This window comes from Brachypodium distachyon, chromosome 3 (assembly GCF_000005505.3).
Source record: "Brachypodium distachyon strain Bd21 chromosome 3, Brachypodium_distachyon_v3.0, whole genome shotgun sequence".
Classification (NCBI taxonomy): Eukaryota; Viridiplantae; Streptophyta; class Magnoliopsida; order Poales; family Poaceae; genus Brachypodium; species Brachypodium distachyon.
Genome location: NC_016133.3, coordinates 12,211,662 through 12,236,110, shown reverse-complemented (window position 1 = coordinate 12,236,110; position 24,449 = coordinate 12,211,662). Strand labels below are relative to the sequence as shown.

The following is a 24,449-nucleotide window of genomic DNA, read 5'->3' as shown; positions in this document are numbered from 1 at the left end:
GATCTTATCTTCACGATGAAATTAATAATCACAAAATCTTTTTGTTTTGAGTGGAATTTATCAGAAAATGCTTTATTATACTCCTGTACGGCTGTACTAGTGAGGCAAAGTAATTGCTTCATTGACGTTATATATAACCAGTATGCAATAAGTAAATCGAAACATGAACCCAAAACATTAAAAAATCCAGCAAAAAAATTATTGGCCTCAAGAAATATACTACCTACATTCCTAAATATTACTATATTTGTCCTAAGTCAAATTTGACCAAAGTTTATAAAAAAATCTCCCGACATCTACAACTCCAAATTAGTTTTATTAAATTCATCATTCTATATATTATTATAGTACATTTATTTTTTTATTGTACGGTCTTAATTAGTACATCTTTCTGTAAATTGATCAAATTAAGTTTGACTTAAAACAAAAGTTTTGACTTTTTATATTTGGAAACGAATAGCGTACTACGTAACTAGCAGTAAGCTAGGCTGCAGTACGTCTCAGATGGACCGACGAGATTTGCAGGTTGCAATAGTAATCCTAATCCGTACGTACAGCGTTGCAAGTTGATACGGCAGCGAATAAGACGATGCAAGTACTTCGTTGCGTACGTACGTACTCCTAGTTGTTGTTGGTAGTACAAATTGGTGCATATACAGCAACGCATTTGCCCGTATCTAACCGTATCGTGTCGTACGTACATCTCTCTGATGTCCTATAATTAATTAATCAACTAATTTGGTCCTGATCTATTTTGGTCTCGATGAAGAACGATGCATGTGATCCTATACTCCGCATTATAGATATGAAGTTAATTCTGCCAATTATTATCCTTATATGTGTACGATCGATCCGATGTAATGCGCCTCTTGCCATAATATATATACCACCACGTACTTGTACGTACAAGGTACACAGTACATGCAATGGGAAGGCCACACACTTTTAACGCATAAGCATGCATGACAAAATTTTGGCATGCAACCAAAGATGATACAGATATTTGGCCTTGCAACTGTTAATTAGAAATCTCGACCAGATCACACTCTTCTCTCAGAATCCTTCTTGGGGTCTATTTTGAATGCAATGCTGATTATGGGCATGCAGGAGTATATTTTAAAAATCAATCTTCCGAATTTTTTTACTCAAGCCACCGATCAATGAACAGTGTCAAACAACAGGAGCGATAACATGCCTATGTGCATCCATCGACGCAGAGGCCTGGGTGCTTCCATTTTTCAGAAAAAAAAATGTCTGGTGCACTTTTGTCGCATTTGTGAAATTAATAATTATATCCAAAAGGAAAATTTAAAATTTAATTTTTAATAGAATCTTATTTGATAAATGACTGGGATTTTCGGTTTTCTGCGGTAACTGAACCCAAGTGCCTCGTAGGAAAAGAAGATCAATCATGTGCCCAAATCAGAATACCAAACTCGTTTTATATTCCTTTCCATTTTAGGCGGTATCATAAATCTCAGCCTCTCATAAAAAAAATCTACTATTACCTTTGCTCTTAAATATAAAATTTAAAAATTTCTAGCTTTGTCATACGACAAATCAAATGTAAATAAAGTTTGAGCAAATTTATAGAAAAATATATTGATATTTACAATATCATGACGGATTTGATGAAACTAATCTGAAGTTACATTAGAACAAAGCTAGAGCAAATTATATTTAGAAGGGGAGGAAGTGATTAAATTCGAATGCCGTGCCAAAGCAATTTACAGAGAATCAATCAATCTAGTCACTAGTCACTAGCTACTGCCATTTTATATTCCATTTTACCGTGGTTCGGTGGTTACCTCAAATCCCGGTCTCCGACAAATTTTCATACTCCCTCCGTCTAACAATAGGAGTCATATTAGGGTTCGGTTGACCAAGTGTTTGACCACAAATTACTTAATGAATATGTGACTAATGTGATCAAATCATAACCATAAGCAAATATCCTTGAGTAGAAATATAATGGATATGAATCTATGTCATATAATAATATATTAATGGAGTAATTTGTGGTCAAAGCATTAGTCAAAAAAAAACTAATACGCCCCTTATTTTTGGACGGAGGTAGTATTTATTTATTTATGAATCTTTTCGACCAAAAGAGGGCCACAATCTCTCTATATTACGCTCAAGGAAAGTAGATGTAGATAGGAGCTTATACTCTCAAAAAAAAAATACACCAGTTTATTAAATTTTAAAAAGATTTTTTTCTTACATCGGGAAATAATGTCCGTTAGGCACCTAATCCTTATGTCATAATAGATCCGAACACTTGCCTAGGATTGACTTCAATATATAATTGCTCCAGTGAATAACTATAAAACAATAGAAGGACGGTAGATAGTAAAGAAAAGAACGATATCTTTGACTCTTCCGCACTGAAAATCTATCTATCTGTCTGTCACTCATCACCGATGCATATCACACAACTACTAGAAATTAATTTCTTTGTGTACGTCGTACTAACTTAACTATTTATTTCATTCTTCTTTTCATATTCTTTCCACGGACTGATTGATCGATCAAGCCACCACACCTGCTAGTCACTACTACCATACATATGCAGCAACAACAGGAGATCGATCGATAATATCACCACGGATGACTTGGCCCGATCTCCAATCTTCTTCTTTTTATGTGATGGCTGTCTGCTACAGATCGACGACGACCATCGAATTTTATGGACTGATTTGGTTACTTGCATCGGGGAGATTTACTCATTCTTTTCTGGTGTGTGTAAGAAGCCAGTAGGCTGCACACACTGTTCTTTGGTCTAGAACGTTTGGTGCTGCACAGTGTAATAGAGCAACTTGCCTGTGCAGGTTGCCCAGTCCTCTCCACCAGCGACTTTCCGACATAGAAATGTGTTTTTCTCTTCTCGTATTCATCGTTTTGTTCGTGTTCTTGGGCTACAGCGCTTTAGGTTCTTGGTCGGTTTACCAATATCCCGATCATTTGTCCACGGTTTCGTTCTGTTTTGGACTGGTGGAGCAAAGTCACGGCTTCGGCCCTTTCCGTGAATTATAGCCCATGTTTATTTGTGTTGTTGTTCTACAAAACAACAGGATTAAGCGGTGCCAATGCTCGATGACACAAGTGCGAGAATAATATGTAGGGGGTGTACGCTGGTCTTATAGCGAAGGTCGCCGTACACTTGGACAAGTTGACATGTCGATATTTTTTGAATAGGTTCGGTCGACCCTGCGGGTACGACTTAGTCCTATGTTAGGAGAGGTTTTGAGGGGATCGTTAGCCGGGTGTTTGGGCCGAACTCGTCTTCCCAAATCACCTATGACGAGAGATCTCTAGGGACCGCCTTGGTCTTGGTCCGTACTTGTCTTTCCAAGTAGCGAGGTTGGGATACCCTCGAAACTCTAACCCGATCCCTCTACTTCGAGTCGAGGTCGTACTAGACGGCCCGGAACCTCAAAACTAGGCTTCTTAAGTCGCGTCCCCGAGGTCGAGTCGAGACTAGACTCGACCCCAGCACTCGAGAGCGGGCTCCTTAGATTGCTCTAGCCCTCTCCCCTTTGATCTTATTCTAATGAAGTGTGTATGATACATGCCCCCATGGGGGTATTTATAACCTAGGGGTTCATGACAAAAGACCATGGTTATCCTTGAGGGAGAGAGAAAGTGAGGGTAAAGTGGTAAACTCATCGCTACACCTTTCTTGGCCCCTACTCAAGCTCCATTCTCCTTTGACCATGGCATGAGAGGCTTGACTCGTTAACTCTTTTGACCGGCGCCTAGTTGGCATGGCTACGCCTTGTTGGCAAATTGACCGGTCTTTGGGGTTTGTTGACTTGGTCACCGTCACGTAGAATTACGGCCCGGCCCAAGTAAGGATTTTATTATATTACAACAATTTGGTTTCGTCTGATTTCCTGATATTGTGACCCCCGGTACATAGCTTCGGGTAGTTTTGGGCATGTCAAAAGAAACATTGATTTGGACATTTTCGGACAATTCAAATATATAGAACACATCTTTTGGGTTTTCGGACGACTTTCCGATTACACGATTTCGAGCAGTTTTTGGCCAGTGCAGAAAAAATCACCGTTGTTTTGGGGGCTATAGTCTAAATTTTCGAGTTTTTGGCCGATTTTTATAATGTGAACCCAGGTACACAGCTTCAAGCCATTTTGGGTCAGTGCTGAAAAATCACCGTTTTGACCGGCTTTGTGGGCTATGGCCCTTTTTTTTTGGCTTGTCGGCTGATTTTCCATTATCTTGACCCCCATTACACGGCTTTGGGCCGGTGTAGAAAAATCACCGTTGTTTTGGGGGCTATAGTCTAAATTTTCGAGTTTTTGGCCGATTTTTATAATGTGAACCCAGGTACACAGCTTCAAGCCATTTTGGGTCAGTGCTGAAAAATCACCGTTTTGACCGGCTTTGTGGGCTATGGCCCTTTTTTTTTGGCTTGTCGGCTGATTTTCCATTATCTTGACCCCCATTACACAGCTTTGGGCCGGTGTAGAAAATCAGCCGAAAACACCAAAAAATGTTAAACAATCATCGTTTTGAATGTTTTTGTGGGCTATATAGCCAACATATTTTGGTGTTTTCGTCCCACTGACATCTGGTACACAGCCTTTGGGCGTTTTCAGTCTATCCCGAAAAATCACCATTTTGGGTGCATGTTTTGTTTGGTTTCCAACCAATTTCTAGTGCAGAAAAATCACAATTTTTTGCCGTTTTGGTGGACTATAGTCCATGTTTTTGCCTTTCTGCCGATTTTCTAATATCCTTACCCCGGTAAATGATTTCCGACAGTTCAGACCGATGCAGAAAAAATTACTGTTTTGATCATCGTGGGCTATAACCCTCTGGTTTTGTTGTCTAATTTTCCTACATGTTATAGCAAATGCCAATTAATTCTTGAAAGAAAGGTGGAAAACATGTGCAATGCGCCTGATTTTTTTTTTCTCTTCATAATTTAGAAACACATACATCGATCAGATGCATGTGTTCCTACATCTTCCCCGTCTATCAACCGGCCGGTATCGTTAACTCTGGACACAATCGTGTTTAGACCATCTGATCGATCGATGCATTAGCCTTTGATCTTCCTCCGCGCCTACCATGTATGCATTTGGACGTTTCTAAATTAGTGGCCGTACGAACGTGTCGCCCCTTGAAAACAGGCATGTGACAACATTCTTATCCATTTCATGCATGCCCGGTTTAACTGATTTGACAGCAACAAGATCGATCCATTGATCCGGCTATATATCTGTTAATTATGTTGACAGCTCTAGCATATTCCCTTCTAGTTTCGTCTTGATTTTTGTAGCACACATGCATTGTTCAGGGTTTGTTGATTTCTGTCGCATGCATGCACATGTTTGATCTGCCGGCTCCTGCCGTGTAGCTTAGGTCATGCGTGGATCAGGTGACCAACCTGCATGCATGCAGGGCGCAAGTAACTTAATTTGTTTTGATTGCTCAAATTAATGGGGTACAGTGTAAAATGTACCGTGACCAAGGATAATATATATGTATATTGATTTCTGCAAGGCATGTGTCCAGTCGATGTGATTTGAGAGCAAGATCGATCAGGAATGCAAAAGATGACAAATGAGAGAGTTGTATAGTAGAAGTCCTGAAGAATCTGGAATATGTTGTTGCTGCTACAGTGAGATCTTGACCCTAAATTTGTGAGGGTGTAGTATTGCAAGGAAGTCTGTGAAAAGGGGACATAATTTTGGCTCCGGACTGCTTGAGATCAAAAGTGGGGGAAAGGCATATGTACTCCAACCTAGCTACTACTGATCTAGTACTCCATATAACTGGCTTCTTTCAGTTAGATGTCATATTGAGAGTACTACTAGCTAGCTAACTACTTTATTTGGTGTTTCTTGCTTGGTGTGAGCAAGCAATTTCTATTCCTGTCCAAACATATTGTTTTTGAAATTCTACGGATCTATAAAATCATCCATGGATTATGCCATTGCCGTAGTCCCTAAAACCTTGATGGCCCTAAGTGAAATGGGGACTGGACCGACTGACTCGACGCACCGGGCCGGGGTAAGCCTCTCGCACACCACTAATGCAATGTCATAAAAAGGCCATGACACGTCATCGACCACGTGAGCGTGACAAAGTAGGCCAACACTGGAATTAAGAAAAAACGTGCGGTACACAATGGGAATATCTCGCGTATCAAAAAGACTGAGAATTTAAGGGAATATAGGAGGCGGAAAAATATATTATTTCTCTACTCTGATGGGACACGGCCAAAAAACAAAAAGACTGAGAATTTAAGGGAAACATATATACTCACCCCGTCCCGTATTTCCGTATTAAGTGACTTTTTATTACATGTATCTAAACGTTTTTTAAACATAGATACATTCATATTTTGACGAATTTAAGTCATTTAATACGAAACGGAGGGAGTACAACTTTGGTGACTCAATCCTGACCTACATTGCACTGCACATCCAGAAGGAAACGCACAGAAGTCATATGCCAAACGGAATCAAGAAACATGGAGAAAAATTGTCACTACTTTACATATCCCATCTGATATATCTGCCTTGATCTTCCTCTGCGCCTACCATGAATGGAACGTTCTAAAGTGGCCGTGTCGCCCCTTGCTTGCTTGCATGCATGTGACATCCTTTATCCTTATCGATACAGCCCGGTTAAAACTGATCGATTTGGCAGCAACAAGATCGATCGATTAATTTCAGCTACATATACACCTATCTTGTCTGAACATTGAGTATCTTATATTTGTCAGGGTTGTTGATTTTTGTCGCATACATGCATCCACATGGCCTAGGACTATCCGTAGGTATACATGTATTGTACATACGTATGTACGTTTCATGAAGTGATGGAATTCATACATGGAAACATGCTGCATCTAGCCTTAGATCAAGCGTGGATCATGTGACCGGCCGCACCCCTGCATGCATATGCAGGCATCCAAGAATAATTAAGTAACTTACAGATTGCTCAAAATGAAGCACAGTACAAAATGTACTGGCCAAGGGTCGATGCTGATGATAATATTTTCAGCAATGTAGATAAATATAGTCGAGATCGATGTGATGGAGAGAAAGAAAGATTGATATGACCATGAATGCAAGAGATGACAACTAACCATATGTATGAGGGCAAGCGAGACTTGGCTTAGCTAGTATGCTAGCTGAAGAAGCTAAAATTGATATGTTGTTGCTGTTACAGTGAGATCTTGACCCTAAATTTGTGAAGGTGTAATGGCAAGGAAGTTTGTGAAAAAAGGACAAACTTTAGCCTCCGGACTACTTGAGATCAAAATGGAAGAAAGGACATATATACTCCAAACTCTATATGATCAATCTAGCTACTCCATCTAGCTAGCTAGCTTCATTCAGTTAGATGTCACCAGAGAGAGTACTGCTAGCTAGCTCTAGAGATAGCTTTACTTTGGAGTTTCTTTCTGGGCGCGCGCGCGCAAACACATGTATAGTACATCGATCAAGGAGGTAAAATACGTTGTTAGGATCCCCAACATATATATTGATAATAGGAATTTCTAAGAAAACTAAATTAATTCATGGAAAATAATTAAGAGAGGCGAAATATGATTGATGGGGTCGGAGGCGCATAGCTTTCAGTGGCCCCATGAACACTGAACCCGACATAGAAACGTAACATAAAACGTATGTTCATCGGGGCCACCTGCAGCTGCAATAACTAACTCGAAAAGAAAAAGAGGAGCCACATCGCTGGCCAGCCCAGCCTCACATAAATAATTAAGCCAAAAGCTAATTACTTTTTTGATTACTTTGTGTGCAGTGTCCCTCTCTAATTAATTGTGATGCTACAGGTTGTGGGGCAATGCAACGCATGCACTAATTAATTGACTGTTTTATTTTATTTGAAGCTTGTAACTTTCTTTTGATGTGTGATATATGCCGTCTCATGTATATGTGCCATTCTCCTTGGACGTCTCCTACCATGATTAACTAACTAAACAAGATCTATCAAGAATATAATACTACATGCTACCTACATGTATTATATTGTGTCGTGACAGAAAATGTAGCTCATGGAGCATGCATGGGCTATTCAATGGAAGAGGAATGGATACGCCTGTTTGTCTACATGCTGGGTTTGTTTTCTCTTCCGATAAAATTGTACATACACGGCGGCTTCGGCATACCAGGCACAGTTCGCGGGTTCTTATCCTGGTTTCGATGCCTCCAAAATCTGGAAGGCCCGTGCGGAGCCAAAGTCCAAATTCTTCACATGGTCTATGCTTCATGGAAAAATTCTCACGGCTGATAATCTTTGCGGCGAGAGGATGGGACCATGAGGAGTTATGTGTGCTCTGCAACCAGGTCCCCGAAACCATTGACCATCTTTGCAGAGCTTGTCCTTTCACGAGGAAGGTGTGAGATTTGGTGAGGCTCTGGTTTGGCGCACCCCACTCTATGATCTGTACCGCCGCCTCCGTTGATGATTGGTGGGAATTGGACAGAGCTAGGCTCATTGGTGACAGAAAGCGGGACTTCGACGGTCTTATCATCTATATTTTTTGGAGTGTCTGGAAGGAGAGGAATCGCCAGATTTTTCAGCACCAAGACAAGGATGAGGATGCGGTCGCTTTTTCTTGTTATGAGGAGTATCGGGTGTTCAAGATGGCCTCTAGGCCATCAGTTGTAGGCGCACCGGATTTGAGTGTGTAGTCCGTTGTACTGGGGGGGGGGGGGTTGTTTCTTTCTAGCTTTGACCCCTTTTCCCAAAGCTAGTTGTACTCTTTCTCTTCTTAATTGAACGGCAGAGCTCCTGCCGTTTTCCTCAAAAAAATAAAAATAAAAATGTACATACTCTAGTAACTTGCGTACAGGACTCACTTAAATAATAAAATGTGGTTCTTAATTACTGAACTTATAATCATTAATGGTTTGAAACTGTGGTTTGAATTAAACCTGATCGGGTTGGTTTTGGTTCACGATAATGCTTGGTAACCATTATTCAGATCATAAATTACAAAATACTCACTCCGATCTATAAAAAGTGTCACCCATTTTGTACTAAGTTAGTACAAATTTTGTACTAAGTGGGCGACACTTTGTATGGATCGGAGGGAATACAAAGGTACTCTTTGTGTGGAATTATCTAACACAATCAAGTTGAGCTTTGATTAACAGTTAGTCCAATAATATATGAATTATGTGATACAAATTCACACATTTGGATTCATATTTAAAATACTCTCAATCGTCAAGATTTCATAAACGCTCGGTTTCAAGATCTAGAGAGGAACACAATGTTGTGAACATGCATCTGTGCACAACATGCATGATGGATGTGAACCCAAAATGTTTGGTGTGCAACAACAATTCACATTTTTTTAGAGGTCACAACAGTACACATTGATTTAATTAGTGGAGCTTTTGTCAAGGAAATTGAGGGTCTCAAGATCCCATGGGTTGGGGAGCCATCAGCATCAGGGATGATCTCATTGGCTTCTGTCATGCAAGGTACCAACTAGGTATATACATCGAAAGGATCGCAAGTACGTACTCTCTAGATTTCAACTTATATAAGTGATCGTGCTACTTGAAAATTCGCAAGAGAGAGAATGGTAATCTTGAAATTTCAACGGGAGATATTACAAGAAAGGAATTATATGTCTCTTTATTAAATGAAGTGTTGTATAAGCAACTAGTGGCGGAACCTAGAACTTTTCAAATTCAAACTGGGCAAACAAAGAATTAAAATGCTCAGGATGCTTATAATCAGTCCAATTGTTGTGAGGGTTAATTCAGAGATTTTTTTTCGTTTCATTGGACCGAAGGTTTTGAGTCAGACACTTGTATTTTGGTGATTATTTATGAATGTACACAGATGGTAAAATAATACAGTATATTAAAATACTCATATTAAGTGGATTTATGAACTTGTGATTTCTCCGTCATTTTGTTTTCTCTTCTAAACTCTAAAAATGTCTGATGATACGTACGCGGATGACAAAAGCAAAACGACATGTATACTGACACGTGCACAGAGTGGAGTACTAAATACGTATATGCGATGCCTTGTGCTAGCTATATGCATGCCATATATGTCTCGACATATTAAATTTCCAACTTCACCTTCTCATCATTACGATGAGAAAATATCGACTTCCCGCGATTATAATTATTATCCATAAATAGCTAGCTATATACTTTTATCGTTTGTAGCTGGCTCGATATATGGTATGACATCGCTATATATAATTTTAGCTTTCTACGAGCTACATAGGTTTGCATGTCTATGCCTAGTGAAACGTTTCACAACTAGTCACGTTGGCAATCAAAATCTTATCGTTTGGTTAAATGTCAAAAAGGAAAATATCCTTGTCCTAGTCATAGTAGCCTGGTTGGTTTTAAACTTGGATCCTTGTCCTATTTTGCTTTGCAAAAAGGTAATAGGTAATGGCCATGCATATATAAGTGCGCCTCGATTTTCCTGATGACTCGACATCGATCAAAATGGATTGTTGATGCACCAAGGCATGCATATATATGGTACAAGACCAATTAATCTGCGCAACATGGACGATCGACAAGATCAAAGTGATCGAGCATCATCGTCTAAGTAATTTTGTAGCATGTATTAGGAAGTACTACTTCCGTCCTAAAATAAGTGATTTGGATTTTTATAGATTCTTATACGAAATCCAAGTCACTTATTTTGAAACGGAGTGAGTAAAATTAACCTATCTTATTTCTGACGGTACAACTAAGCCTCCTTTCAGCCCTCTCTCAGGCTCCCGGTGTTCGCGACCGTCCGATCATGCACTCGGGCGAAATCTGCTCCCGGAGTCCCGGAGAAAAATGCAAGAGGCGTAGCAGTAGCTAGTTTAGCTAAGGACCAAACAAGGAGAATGTCATCGGGTCTAGACAGAATACAAAAGGATATAGTATATATTTATGCATGCATGGAATCATCGCTGTGACAAAAACCTAGGTAGGACACTATTGACACATTTATATATTAATTCTAAAGCATATAATTGGCTGTCTCTGGGAACATGAGTTGCATGCTCAGGAATTAGTGTACTACTGAAGCAGTTTTGTCTCTCTACATCTCTTTCTCTCGCCAGGAAATCCATGAATTATTAGTACGTGCCCACAAATTTCCAACCAGGCCACATTCTGATGGGTATTTTTTTTTGAGGAATTTTGATGGGTTAATTTGGCTAGATGCATGCTTTATTTTCCTTTATTCCTAGCTTTGACCTTGGTTTAGGATGCACAAATTTAAGCATTAGACAAAATGAGTACAAAATAAGTCAACTGCTAGGAAGAATCCAACAACCATACATGAGTCGGCTTAGGAAAAAGCCCAATAGCCCATCCATCTTGTCGGCCCATAGGACTCCAAGGCCCAATTGTGGTGGATTAGACCACTGCATCCCCTACCTCTTCTCCTGTCCTTTATTATTATTATTACTTAACCATTTTAACTTTTTACCGCACGATCAAAGATCGACCGAATCAGAACCTTCGGTAGGTGGCGGCGATCGAATCAAGGCCGTTGGAACATCTCGTCACGAGAATCATATGCAGGAAAAGGGTAAAAGTTAAAGAAAAAAATCACTCTCCATCAGATGATGATGGAGCTAGTAAAAATAATTAAAGAGAGGAAGAGGGCGTAGAGATATCTTGTCACGGTAGCTTCTCTCTCGCTACCTCACCAAACTCCTCTCTCATGCTTTCTTTTTCCAAGTGGAATTTATATCTCAGATGTATATTTGACATGGAGAAAATTAAATTAATACTTACACGTATTGATAGCTGCGCGTGGTCCCAAAGGGTGATCAACGCATGGTAACAGATCCTACGTGGCCTTTGTACGATGGGTGTACGGTTGTCTAGACAAGATATATAAGGGTATCTCCAATGATGGTTGATTCTAATTTTCTTTTCTTCTTTCTTTTATATGTTTTTTATTTTCTTATTCATTTCTCTTTCTTAATGGACCCACATGTCATCTTCTCTTCTTTCTTGGTACCCGTGTAGTAGTGGTTAGGGCATCTCCAATGGTGGTTGGTTCTAATTTTGTTCTCTTCTTTTTTTAATACATTTTTATTGTCTTATATCTTTCTCTTCTTTGATGGATCCACGTGTCATATTCTTTATTTTTTTGTTACCCATGTAGTAGTGGTTACTTGTACCAGTAATCACTATTTACTTGTGATACTCATCCCTCCTTCATAATACCCGTGTAGTACCCATTGTTGAAGATGCCCTTACTTGTGCAAGTAACCACTACTTATTTGTGATGCACATCTCTCTTCTACATTGGTCATTACTTTCTTGGTATCCGTGTATTACCCATTGTTGAAGATGCCCTAATAACTGAAGGCTCCTGAGCACTGCTACCTTAAGCTTTTTTCGCCATTTTATATTAAAAACTTTGGGAACACTTTGAATTTTAATTAGTTTGCACACTATCATAGGGCATATTCAATGTAAGTTTCTTTCTTGATGTGTCCGAGTCCAAAACTGGCTCAAATACATTCAAATTCATTTAGCACATTTGGTCAAAGAACTTTCAAAATAGCAACCTAGCATGCAAATACATTTTTATTTCGAAAAGGAGAACTTACCTCTCTTGATCTTCCGGCCTTTACATCCATCAATGCACACAGTTGAGCTTAATTATTAAAAACGATAAACAAACTTGTAAAATTGGTGTTACAAAGTGAGATATTTTTGTGGTTTTACACACATGTAAGAAAGAGCCACTGACTTAGCTACAGGTAGCTAGATGCGTGTACAGTGGGCGTTAGGTCAGGTGTTTAGTCCTCCATGTGTAGCAGCATTTATATATGCAAACGTACGTACTCCCACGTCTTTTCACCGGATATCTAAAACTAAACCCTGCATGATGACGACCGGCTGCTAACCTGATATCTACCACAAGAAACTAATTACCACAATTCATTTATCTCTCTAGCTAGCTCTGTCTCTAACTAACACTTTATGGCTTCCAATCAGAAGGATGAGACATAAGAAGTTGCATACTTTTCTGGCAGAGAAGAACATTGCATTTCGATATCTACATAAGCTTTCGAGCGGGGTTAATTTAAATTAAATTACCTGATGTAGCTATATACTGTATACTAGCGACGATGATAAATAAAGTGGCCGACACGCATGCATGTTTTCCTCGAGGGCACTACGTATGCATGGCCCACGCTGCAGTCAAAAGCACTTCGATCAAATGCATGCATGCATTCTGTCGCTTCTGTTCTGTGAATTTTGCTGAATGTCCGACAAAATAAACTCAACAAATATGGCGTTTCCGGTCGTGTTAATTTGCTTCTAATATAGGGTATAATTAAATGTGACCAACATGAGCTAATTGCGACAAATTAAAGGGCGATTATACGTATCTTTGATAGTTTTTATTTTATCGGATCTGGTAGGGAGCAGTCGCCCTGAGAACAAGTTGTTCTCAGTCGACGCATGTAGGACGTTGGATCAGACATCAAGATTTGTGCAGTAAGAAGACAATGGATAATTTAAAAAAATAAATAAATTAGCATCCACAAATAGTACGTATCATCATGCTGGTCTAGTGGTCATGTATAGCCTTTTTGAAAGGGAGATCAGGTGTTCGATTCTTCAACAGGGCGATTTTACGTAAGTTTTTTTCCTTTTTCTTTTTTCACTTCATCCTTTTTGTTTTTATTGAAAGTGCAATTTTAAAAATTGCAAGCAAAAGTTTAGGTGCGATATAAAAATTGCACGTCAAATTTATGTGCAATATTTAGAATTGCAAGTGAAAGTTTAGGTGCATTTTAAAAATTGCAAGTGAAGTTTTATGTGCAATTAAAATTGCACGTGAATTTCTCAAGTGGTTATTCCGTAACAAATTCGTTATCCCCTTGCATGTTTCTTCAATTCTTTTGGGATTTATTTCTTTATGTACATATATGTTTTCCGACATTTTCTTTCTCAATGCATCAACAAGCGTTAGCACGTAATTTTTTTGTTCTTTTGTAAATAGCGCCTGTTTTTTTGTTCTGGCACGGCCAGCATCGTGATGTAGCCATGGCCGGAACAAGCCCAGGCCACCTCGTTGCAGCTATAAAAAATCATTTGTTAAAAAAATCATTACCGAACGTACATGTGTAGTACTAGAACAAGAATAGAGGGCAATGTGGTTAGTAGAGATAGGATCGACTGAGAAATTGTGAATCTCCGTCAACTTAGCCGTAGTCATTCCCTTATTTTATTTTATTTTGAAACAGTAGCTACGCTGCCTCTGCTATTGACTAAGACGATGCTCATGAGCGATATTTCTGACTAATTTGAACTTTGTGATGTTTTATGTTGTACGGGTGCTTCTTTTCGTTTAACTCTTGTCTCTCTTTTCCCTTTGCTTATTAATTACTCTTACTTACTTGTAAATTTTCACTTTGCTTTACAACTTTACTGAGTAAACAATCAAACGCTGATTGAACAGCTTATGAGAATTCAGAGATCAGAGAAGGTTCATTATTTAGTAAACTTAGGCATCATGAATCACCTTGACCGGTTTGTTCTTTCTTTTCACTTTGTTTCCCTTTCCCTCCCAAAAGCAGGCGCCAACCTTTTTGTTCCTTTCCCCTTTCGCCCATCTCTCTACACAAGATAGACAAAACGATGCTGATCTCACTGATTATATGCATCGAGAGGATACGTCCAAAACCCATGACACTAAGATAGCTCGGTTGTTGCTAATGATGGATTTGATTTAATGATAGATTAAGCATCGATCAAACAAGCTCCGATGTATGCATCATCGATCGATGTGAAGCTGGCTATCATGTATGTATGTTTTTGTCTGATGGTTTGTCGCCACGGCAGGTGAATAATGGTCACTGAGATTTACTCCATTTACAAGGTTTTGTTAAAAAAAAGTTGCCAAATGATGCTTATCACTCAATGATATTCCAAAATACATACATATACAAACTTCAATTCAGACGTTCCTTCAGAAAATATTGCCGGCCATTTCGTTTGAAATTTTCGCTTTACAAATGTATACGGCCATGTTCAGTTCTACCCATCCCGGTCGGGTAAAATGGCCTGGAATGACAAGGAATGCAGTTCATTTCGTTCTCACTTTATCATTCCACCTAAAACACATGAAGAACTTCATGGGAAAATAGCAACGCACATGCTACTACATAGCTAGAGCTAGAGCATGCAGTACAGCTCAAGAGTTGTGCGTCCTTTGTTGTCAGCCCAACGCTCAGCACAAGATCGGTTGCCCGTCGATCATTTCCGTGAAGAGATATATAGATGGATCCATCATATAATTGTTCTCGATCGGACAAAAGCTTTTCCTAAATTACACCGCAGTATAAAAAATTTTAAAATTTTGACCACTAATATAATGAGCATCTATATGTGGAATCGACATATCGATTGTACAAAGTAACGTTATTGAAATCGAATAGGAATTTGCAGGTATATAGTGAACAGTACATATGTTGGTTATTTAACGGGATCATTGTACTAGGCTAGTTAGCTGGGTTGATCTGACTAATTAAACCCAATCAGTGCGCTATAGAAGGGGCATCTCCTCAGGTATGAGAGGACACTAATGAATTGCCTAGCTATATTTTGTGATCTAATCAATAACCACTGAGCTAACAGCACCAATAATTGACACAGTCGTCGATCTGCATGCATGTGATGTTTTCTTAACCCCTAGTACAAGGACCACACAACTCATAAAAACAATTTTGATTCCTTTTAGCAGATAAACAGTCCATCAACAAGACAAGCTGATTTTCACAAGTTCATTCTTTTTAAACGGTTTCACAAGTTCATTTCGTACTATGTTTTCCACGAAACCACAATGTGATCTGAATATACAGATCGACCTGTGAAAATAAAATGATATACCATATGCTAATTGCTCTAAAATCACGGTCGTTCTAACTAGTCTTTGATTGTCAAAAACTGAAAACCTAGCTTGGTGACAGGATCATGGCACACCAGATCTGACAACAGCAAACCGAAGAGCGTGGCGGCCCCACGGGAGCTAACACAAAGGCTAGCTAGAGGCGTGGCTAGTGGAAAAGCCAGATAAACAAACACCCCCGGCCACTAGGGCTCGTGTCGGCCCTAACCGCCGGCCGTGCTTCTATTTGTCCATGCACCTGACCTCTCCCATCACAATCCCTTTTCTGCATTGACTTGGGAGCTAAAAACACTATCGAACCAAGGGTCCCCTCTGCCGTGCTTGCTATATTATATTGCTAATCTCTAGGTATCAGTCTCTCTAGATCTCCCCTTTGCAAATGGTAGCTAGGTACACTAACCGCATGCATGATTTTGGTGATTAGTTCCAACAGTAACTCAATTCAGCAGCAAGCTAGCTAGTCACAGCTATAATTGATGAGGGTCAAATCAGAGACTGCAAATTGGCATCTCTTTGGGTTGGGTTCAGAACCTGTAACTCCGTTTTAGAAGGGGTCAAGTCTCAGCTTAATTAGTACCTATAGGTAGTACCACCGGCAGCTATATATCGTCACTGTTGATGATTAGCACCCCCAAACAGTGTGGAATTAATGTGGCACATTGTATATGGTGTGAGCTGGAACCTATGTATATTAACATGTGTGGAATGGTTGAATATAATAGTGGGGTTAATTTGGCTTCCCCAAGACGAATATGTGCTGGTGTGGAAACTTTAAACTACTGTACAATGTACAGTACAAGATGATCTATTTTCTGTGCAAATTAAGACAATGTGTAGCATATACACACGCACCCTTTCTAGATAACCCATGCAAGCATGATGTAGCTGCTTGCATGATTCACTCGAACCGTGACGTAATCCACGAGGCCGTGCACGTTTCACAAACTCAACCGAGGAGTATAACTAAGAAACTGCATTGTACAAAAAATCAAAAAGGGAGAAACTCCGGTCTCTGCACCAGTTGATTCATGCAGTCGCAAGCCCACGACTACTTTGTAATTATAGGTACAGATCTCATAAATGATATGATTTCTAGGGATCTTCGGTATGTCTAAGCGAGGGCATTGGTAATGGTAAAGTTTAGGAGTGCTTTCCAACAAATCTACATCTACTGTTCATATGGGAGGTGGTTCAATTCGGTGGCAATGGTAAGAGTGGATGCCCCTTTCCTTTGGGATGGGAAATTAAAGGTTAATGTTGATGCGGGTTTTGACGCTGACATATACTCTAGAAGTGTGGGTGGTGTGGCTCGTGACACTCATGGAGAAGCATTGTTTTGTAAGTTTGGGAGGTTTTGTCATCGTGACTGTGGAGGAGAGGCTGAATTTCTGTGCATGCTTGCGGGGCCTTCGATGGATTTGAATTTGTATATATCATCCGATTAATTAACATTGGGTTGTATTTTTCTGCATCTTCTTCTTTCCATGCATGCCTTGGATGGACAGGCCCACCCATTGTTATTTGAGGAAGGCTCTGGGAGTTATGAGTGTCTCCAAGATCTCAAATTGTCAAGACTAAGAGGGAGGCAAACACCATTCATGCAATTGCCAAATTCAAATGTGTCGGAAGATTACCCGCAAAAAAAATAACAATTGTGTCTGAAGAGCTAGTCGAGTACGTCAATCTGAATATTGGTTAACTTGTATATATAGGGGTTTCAAAAGAAATAGGTATCCTATCTTTTCCTTTCCTTTTCTTTCGGATAAAGACTATTTACTTCTTCTTTTTGAAGGAACAACAAGGCTCTCCCTAAAAAATGGGAACAGCAAGCTGCAGTGACTCTGTTTGTTTTTTTAATACCAGTGACTCTTTTTTTAGGCGAATACTCCAGTGACTCTCAGTCTTTTTTTTTTTTTTTTTTGAGAATCTCCAGCGACTCTCAGTCAGTTGTTGGCCCAGGCTCATGCACATAGGATTTATGTTTTGAGGAGAATAGTCCAGTACAAGCCCAGAGAGAACCCAAGGTCCAGGGCCAGATGAACATGGGATTGTTTCAAAACTAGGCCCATCAATTCTTTGACTTCAAGAAATGGACCCAACTTCCTCTAAAAACAAATGGGACCCGACTACGGGAAAGATGTCATCATCCGCAGCGTGGGCCTTGAGATCGATGTCTCGCAGTGGCAGCCCATATATGTATCACTATATTTCCCTGAAAATAAAATAAAATATGTATCACTATATTTCCCTCAAAATGAATAAATATATGTATCACTATATTTTTATTCTTCGTGACACGACCGTCAGGTCTCACGTCACTCGATCTGCGCAGCTGCTGTGCTGGAAACCTCTCCAGCATTCAATTTTTAATACAGAAAAAAACAATCCCGTATAATTTGTTTCCAAAGAAAAGCTAGGGAAAGAGAATTTCCATTTAATGCAGCCGCGTGGGTACGATCAATTTCCAGCCGTATTCGTGGCGAAATTTCAGCGAAGCCATTTGGCGTCGAATACTGCCGAAACCACTTACGCGTATACGCACGAAGAATTAATACGTAAGAATGCCCCCAAAACCAGCGGCTGCTTAGTTGTATATATATAGGTGTAATGGCAAAGAGCAGCAGTCATATCGATCCCATTCTCGTCTGACAGACGACACAACAGATAAATTCGTATACTAGTAAAAGTAACGGAGAAGAGCCGAGGACTAGCCATGGCGGCCGCGGCGGCGCTCCTCGTGCTGGCGGCCTTGTCTTCTCCGGCGCCGGTAGCAGCCGGCCGCCGCCGCAGCGGATGGATCGACGCGCACGCCACGTTCTACGGCGACGAGACCGGGGCCGAAACCATGCGTAAGCTCGATCGATTGCACATTGTCGTGGTTCTAGTTCAAATCAACCGAGATAGCTAGCATCCCCTAAATTAATTTACTCACCTTTATAACATAATCGGCACGTGTCAATCAATATTTATATATACTATCTCTAACATTTCTTACGCAGAGGGCGCGTGCGGATACGGTGACCTGTTCCAGCAAGGATACGGGCTGGACACGGCGGCGCTAAGCGTGGCCCTCTTCAACGCCGGCGCATCCTGCGGCGGCTGCTACGAGCTCCACTGCGCGTCAAGCACATACTGCAGGCCCAAGGGCGGCCCAATAACAATCACGGCCACGAACCTCTGCCCGGCCAACTACTCCAAGCCCAACGAGAACTGGTGCAACCCGCCATTGCACCACTTCGACCTCTCGAAACCGGCCTTCCTCCGCCTCGTCACCGACTTCCACGTCGGCATCATCCCCGTCAAGTACCGCCGCGTGAAGTGCGGCAACAAGCGCGGCGGGGTCCGGTTCCAGATGACCGGGGACAGCCGGTATTGGGTCGGCGTCGTCGTCTTCAACGTCGCCGGTGCCGGAGAAGTGAAAGGGTTGGCCGTGAAAGGGGGGAGAGATGGGGTTTGGAGGGAGATGAAGAGGAATTGGGGCGCTGTTTGGGATGGTGGCGACGTTCATCGGCTTGTTGGGCAAGGGCTGTCGTTTAGGGTTGTTGCTGGGGATGGGAGGATGCTTGAGCTTGAAGGTGTGGCGCCGGGGAACTGGGCTGTTGGACAGAGCTTCGAAGGCAAGGGACAGTTCTGAAGTTTCTGCATGTCGATCGATCAGCTAGTTCTAGCCTAGCCTAGCTAGAATCCATTGGTAGTTAGTTTTTTGTGATCAAATTAATGTAACGTTGCAGCATTTTGTTGGATGGGCTGATTTGTGGTAATAAATCTTCAGTAATCGCAGACTCATCATGTAAGATTTGGGGATTTTCTTCTTTGTTGATGGCTGGTCATTTATGATCGATCCAACTATCCAAGGATTTATATAATTTAGATTGGAAACCACCGTGTGAGATAGGAGTAGGATACAAAGTTGTGACGAACAGATTAAATTTCAGTTTTGTTTCTTCTGAGAAACAACAAAAGATTCAGTTGGGAGTAGCTAGCCGTAATGTGTTGGCATTGGGTTGTCATTTGTTGGCCACTACTACCAGTATATTTGGCACGATCTTGCATGTGTACTAATCGAGGCAATAATTTAAGGCGGTAACTAATGAAGATCATTCAAGGCCCCGATGGGCCGCGATAGCTTGTGATAAGGAGGGGACGCGGGGCTAGGCAAGACTGGGCCTTTGTGAAGCCCATCGCGGAAGAGTCCTACAAGGTGTCTCGCTACTCCAACAGTCGAACTATAGTGGACTGCAGCAGAATGTAACATTGCCTCCTCTCCCTCAAAAAAAAAGAAGAATGTAACATTGCCATTAAAATACCAACTCTAGGTTTTCAAAAAGAAAAAAACAACTCTAGGTTACTCAAAAATAAAAGAATTGTACCTAGCGGCTTCGAGTGAAGAGCAGAACAGAATCTCAGTGTACTGTACTACGGGGTACGCTGTACGTATATAGTACACCGACAAAGAAAATTAGGCGTGTACGGGCTGACATGCAGATGCAGGCAAGCCCAACAATTTCCCGTGAATATTTTCAGTGCAGCAAGCAGTGGCACCGTCACATCACGCAGCGCAACAAAACCTGTTACTGTTAATGGTGCAGACCTTCAGACAAAGCCACAACTACGTAGCACAGTCGACGTTACAGGTTTGCCCGCCAATCAGCTCGCTCGCAAATTGAGATGAATTGGAGTGGAGTGCTAGCTGCAGAAAGCAGGTGGGCTGCGGTGGAGATCGAGGGTAGGTCCACAGACCATTTCCAAATGGATACATCCGTATTTGAGAAATTTTGAGACAAGTAATACCGGTCGGAGGGAGTACATGTTTCGTGATTCGAAATTGCTCTGCGTCCGATGCTTCTTCTGATCCGTCAAAAGGTCTAGTGTTACAATTCATCCCTGTGGCCGCTGGCAGTGGCCGGGCGGGTCGAGCATACCCTCGACTCCACGTACATCAGGCCCGACCTGCAGAAGTATCCCTTCTCTGGCGCGCAGTGTGAGTCGTCCGAGCAAACACAGAGGCCTTCGATAGCACAACCCTTCTCAACGACGTTGGGGCTTCCGTTGATGCCGAGCACCTGGGCGCTCCACTCGCTAGAGAATATATCCCATCTGGGTCACACCTATCATTCACCTTCAAGAACTCGGCGGCCTTGGGGTACTTGGCGATGGCGTCGGCGAAGGCGAAGTTTCGGTTCTTGCCCCAATGTGGGATGGCGCCGTGCTTCCCCAGCGCCAGTTGCTCGAGCTCGTACATCACGTCAGAGTGCAAACGCGTCTCGCCCTCGGTGTAGCTCTGGTAGTAGGTGACATCAAAATCAACAGCGTCCTCTGACTTGCCGAGGTAAGCTGATGATCCCTTGATGTAGCGAAGGAGCACGCCGAGCTTGGCGTCCAGCCCGCAGAAGGCACGTGGGTTAAGGTCACGGAGCTTTTGCATATCGGTGATAAAAACCGGTGCCTTGGAGAGCTCAACGCTGAAGCCGGAGTTGTAGAAGAAGGGGCTCCGCATGCGTGGGGCCCACATGCAAGAGGAGAGGAGATTGTCCTCTTCGTTCTCGATGCAGGTCCCGGATGCCTGGATCCTGTTCTGGAACCCAACCACGGGTACCCTGTGAAGAAGGACCTGTCATCATTGGTGAAACCGTAGGCTTGGAGCTCAAACAACGCCACCGGTAACCGTGCCAACAAGCATCGAGTGATGCCGTCGCCGTCTTTCTCTAGGTGCTCCTCGACGGCTCTGGCGGTGATGAGTGCAAGCGTCGGGTAAGCACGGAAGCCGAGGTAGTCATTGAGGCCGTTCCCCAGCGTCGTGACCGCGACGCGGTCATCCTTACGGTAGATCACTTTACCCTGCCATCGAAGCCACGCCATGTTGCCGAACTCATGCATGCCACCCCACAGGGCCGCCTGCGCCGCAAAATCTGTGTCATCGTGCTTCTCGAATGTCATTGACCGCTTGAACATTGACGCCGGGGTCACGATCCTCATTCCAACAACATAGTCATGCACAGCACTCCCTTCCCCCAAAGCCCACTCCCATGTGCCCCGGTCGCCAACAACCCCCCAATGGTGACCCCATACCAGTACGGTGAGTGCGGCAGCGCAAGCCCCGCCACCGCGGCCGCATTGATCAGGTCCCGGAGCACCATGCCGGACTCCACCGTCATGAGCCCCTTGGCTGCATCCACGCTCACCGTCCCGTTGAGCCGCTCCGTGCTGATGATCGAGCCGGAGCGGCCACCCGGGCAGGCGAGTTTCGGGAAGCTGTGGGAGTACTTGGTGGCCACTTTTACTTTGCGTTTGGATGCCGCGGCAGAGGCCACGGCAGCGACGAGCTCGGCTTCGGTGGATGGGAACGTGGCGTTGGCGGCGCGGCAGATCGTGCGGTCAGGGAAGGAGCCGTAGACGTTGGTCACGGTGCAGTGGGTGTTGCCGCGGCCGGCGCAGGCCACCGGCGAGCCCCGCCATGAGGAGATGAAGCGTGGTAAGCATGGCGATGAGCTCCATTGGGCGGCCTTATTGCTTGCTTGCCGGCATGGATGCGAGAGCGAGCGAAATGGGTTTGGGAGCTGCTTGTAGCGAGGCACTAAGTAGGCGATTGAGCTGTGCTTGCTGGGTGACTGGGTGCTGCAACTGGCCACACATGCCCTATCTTTCACCTCGTCCTTGCTGATCGCAGCTGGCCGTCTACTGTGTGATTACTAGCTAGAGATGCATTCATTGAAATGGGTTACTATTAATTGCCATATCTAGAGTCCCATATTCGCCAAAAGATGATTACTGCTTCTTCTGTCCAATAGTCCAATATCAAGTGACTCAAATTTGTCCAAATAGAAATGTATCTATACCTAAAAAACGACTATATACATGTAGGGCTATAACAACTGATTTCGGAATTTGCATTTCTAGAGTCCCATATTCGCCAAAAGATGATTAGCAGGCGATTGATTTCCATATCAGATCGCGTCACGATCTTGCATGTATACTCAAATTTCTGATTACGATTGATTACAGAGGGGCGGGCCAGCAGGGCCTGCCAGGCCATCAAAGACTGGGCCTGTAAAGCCCATCTTGGAAGTGTCCTGGAAGGTCTCGCTACTGATACTAGTACTACGTTCGCTCAACAAAAAAAAAAACTAGCCTACAGACGAACTTTCGTGGGCTTTCGGCAATCCTCCCAAGGAATCGCAAACAGAATGTAACATCTCGCCACTGAAATTACAAACTCTAGATTACTCAAAAAAAAAAAGAGGTGTAGCCAGTGGCTTCAAGTGAAGAGCAGAGAACAGAAATCTCAGTGTACTGTACTGTCTGTACATGGGAACCCGAAGAAATAAAATTAGGTCGTGTGCTCCCTCCGTTCCATTCAAATCCGTGCTTATGGAGAGTACGCTAATTGCCCGGGTGGCGAGAGTGCATGCATGCACACGCTGACATGCATGCAGATGCCCAACACAACAATTTCCCGTGAATATTTCCAGTGCAGCTAGCAAGCAGTGGCACCGTCACGTCACACAGCGCAACGAACCTGTTGATCCAGACCAGGGCCTAGCTTCGACAGAACTGCCAAAGCGAGTCGACGACACAGGTTGCCCGCCAATCAGCTCACTCCCGTCTAGAAGAAACCACACTCGCTAGAATTCAGATGAAACGGAGTGGGGTCCCTTTTCTTTTGTGTTTTCTATAGTATGGTGCTAGGTGCAGAGAGCAGGTGAGCTGTTGTGGAGACCGAGGGAAGCAAAAGGTTGGGTAGCTTACGGTGTAGGTTTGGTTTGACCGGGGATTTGACCGGCCAGCAGCAGGGATTACTTATAAAACAGGCAGAATGCCTGACTGCCCGTGCTGCGTGGATGCATGCATGCATGGGGGAGCGGGAAACGGGCAGGGGAAAAGAATGGTTTGTTTTGGCGTCCCCCAGAAACGGAATCGATCGGGAATCCCATATATGCATGCAGCAAACGGTGGTGTCGACGAGCTAGTAGTGTAAAACCCAACAAATCGCTGACCCCCAAGCAGACTGTTTACAGCGTGTTGCGTGCATATGTTGCCGCATAGGGCGCGCGGACCATATAGTTTTCCGGCTCAGTTTGCTTTGTACAGAGTATTGTATGCTGTTGCGTGTTTCTGGCGCCAAGTTTGTTCGAGACAGTTCCTCGGACAATGCATGAATGCACGCACAACACGCGCCTATGTCGCCCCGGCGCCGGCCTGTAGTACGTATACGTAGTCTCGCATGCTCCATCCGAGTGGCTTGACTAGCCCATTTCTATCATGTCGTTCTTTTTAGTTGCGTTGTCGCTGCATGCACGAAACTCTTTGTGGTATTAGATCAGAAGGTAGGAACCGACTAGCGCAATTAAATTACTTTCGAGTTCGTGTCATTTTTGATGATTCAGTCTGTACCAATTAAGGGAGACAGGTCTTGTTTTGTACGTACGTACGTCGCGGAACATGACATGACATGAGATGACTTGACCGAAACCTTAGCCTCATTCGCCCCTGCCTAGCAACCACCCGTCAATCGTTGCATGCCA

At 42.8% G+C, this 24,449-nt stretch overlaps 1 protein-coding gene and 1 pseudogene across 1 annotated transcript; one reads left to right on the top strand and one right to left on the bottom strand.

The window, feature by feature from the left end:
- The first annotated feature begins 18,570 nt into the window (after window positions 1-18,570).
- On the top strand, window positions 18,571-19,713 carry LOC100820912 (expansin-A23). Its single transcript, XM_003571269.4, has 2 exons — window positions 18,571-18,776; window positions 18,927-19,713. The coding sequence occupies exons 1-2, from the start codon at window positions 18,641-18,643 to the stop codon at window positions 19,559-19,561; spliced, it is 771 nt and encodes a 256-aa protein (XP_003571317.1). The 5' UTR covers window positions 18,571-18,640; the 3' UTR covers window positions 19,562-19,713.
- Window positions 19,714-20,714: 1,001 nt separating this feature from the next.
- LOC100846722 lies at window positions 20,715-22,985 on the bottom strand (annotated as a pseudogene).
- Window positions 22,986-24,449: the final 1,464 nt, after the last annotated feature.

What these genes read in the sequence shown, in the direction of transcription:
- LOC100820912 (XM_003571269.4), top strand. Translation starts at nt 18,641, where the DNA reads ATGGCGGCCGCGGCGGCGCTCCTCGTGCTGGCGGCCTTGTCTTCTCCG. An exon ending in GACCGGGGCCGAAACCATGC is followed by an intron (nt 18,777 to 18,926) that starts GTAAGCTCGATC and finishes TTTCTTACGCAG; the next exon opens with AGGGCGCGTGCGGATACGGT.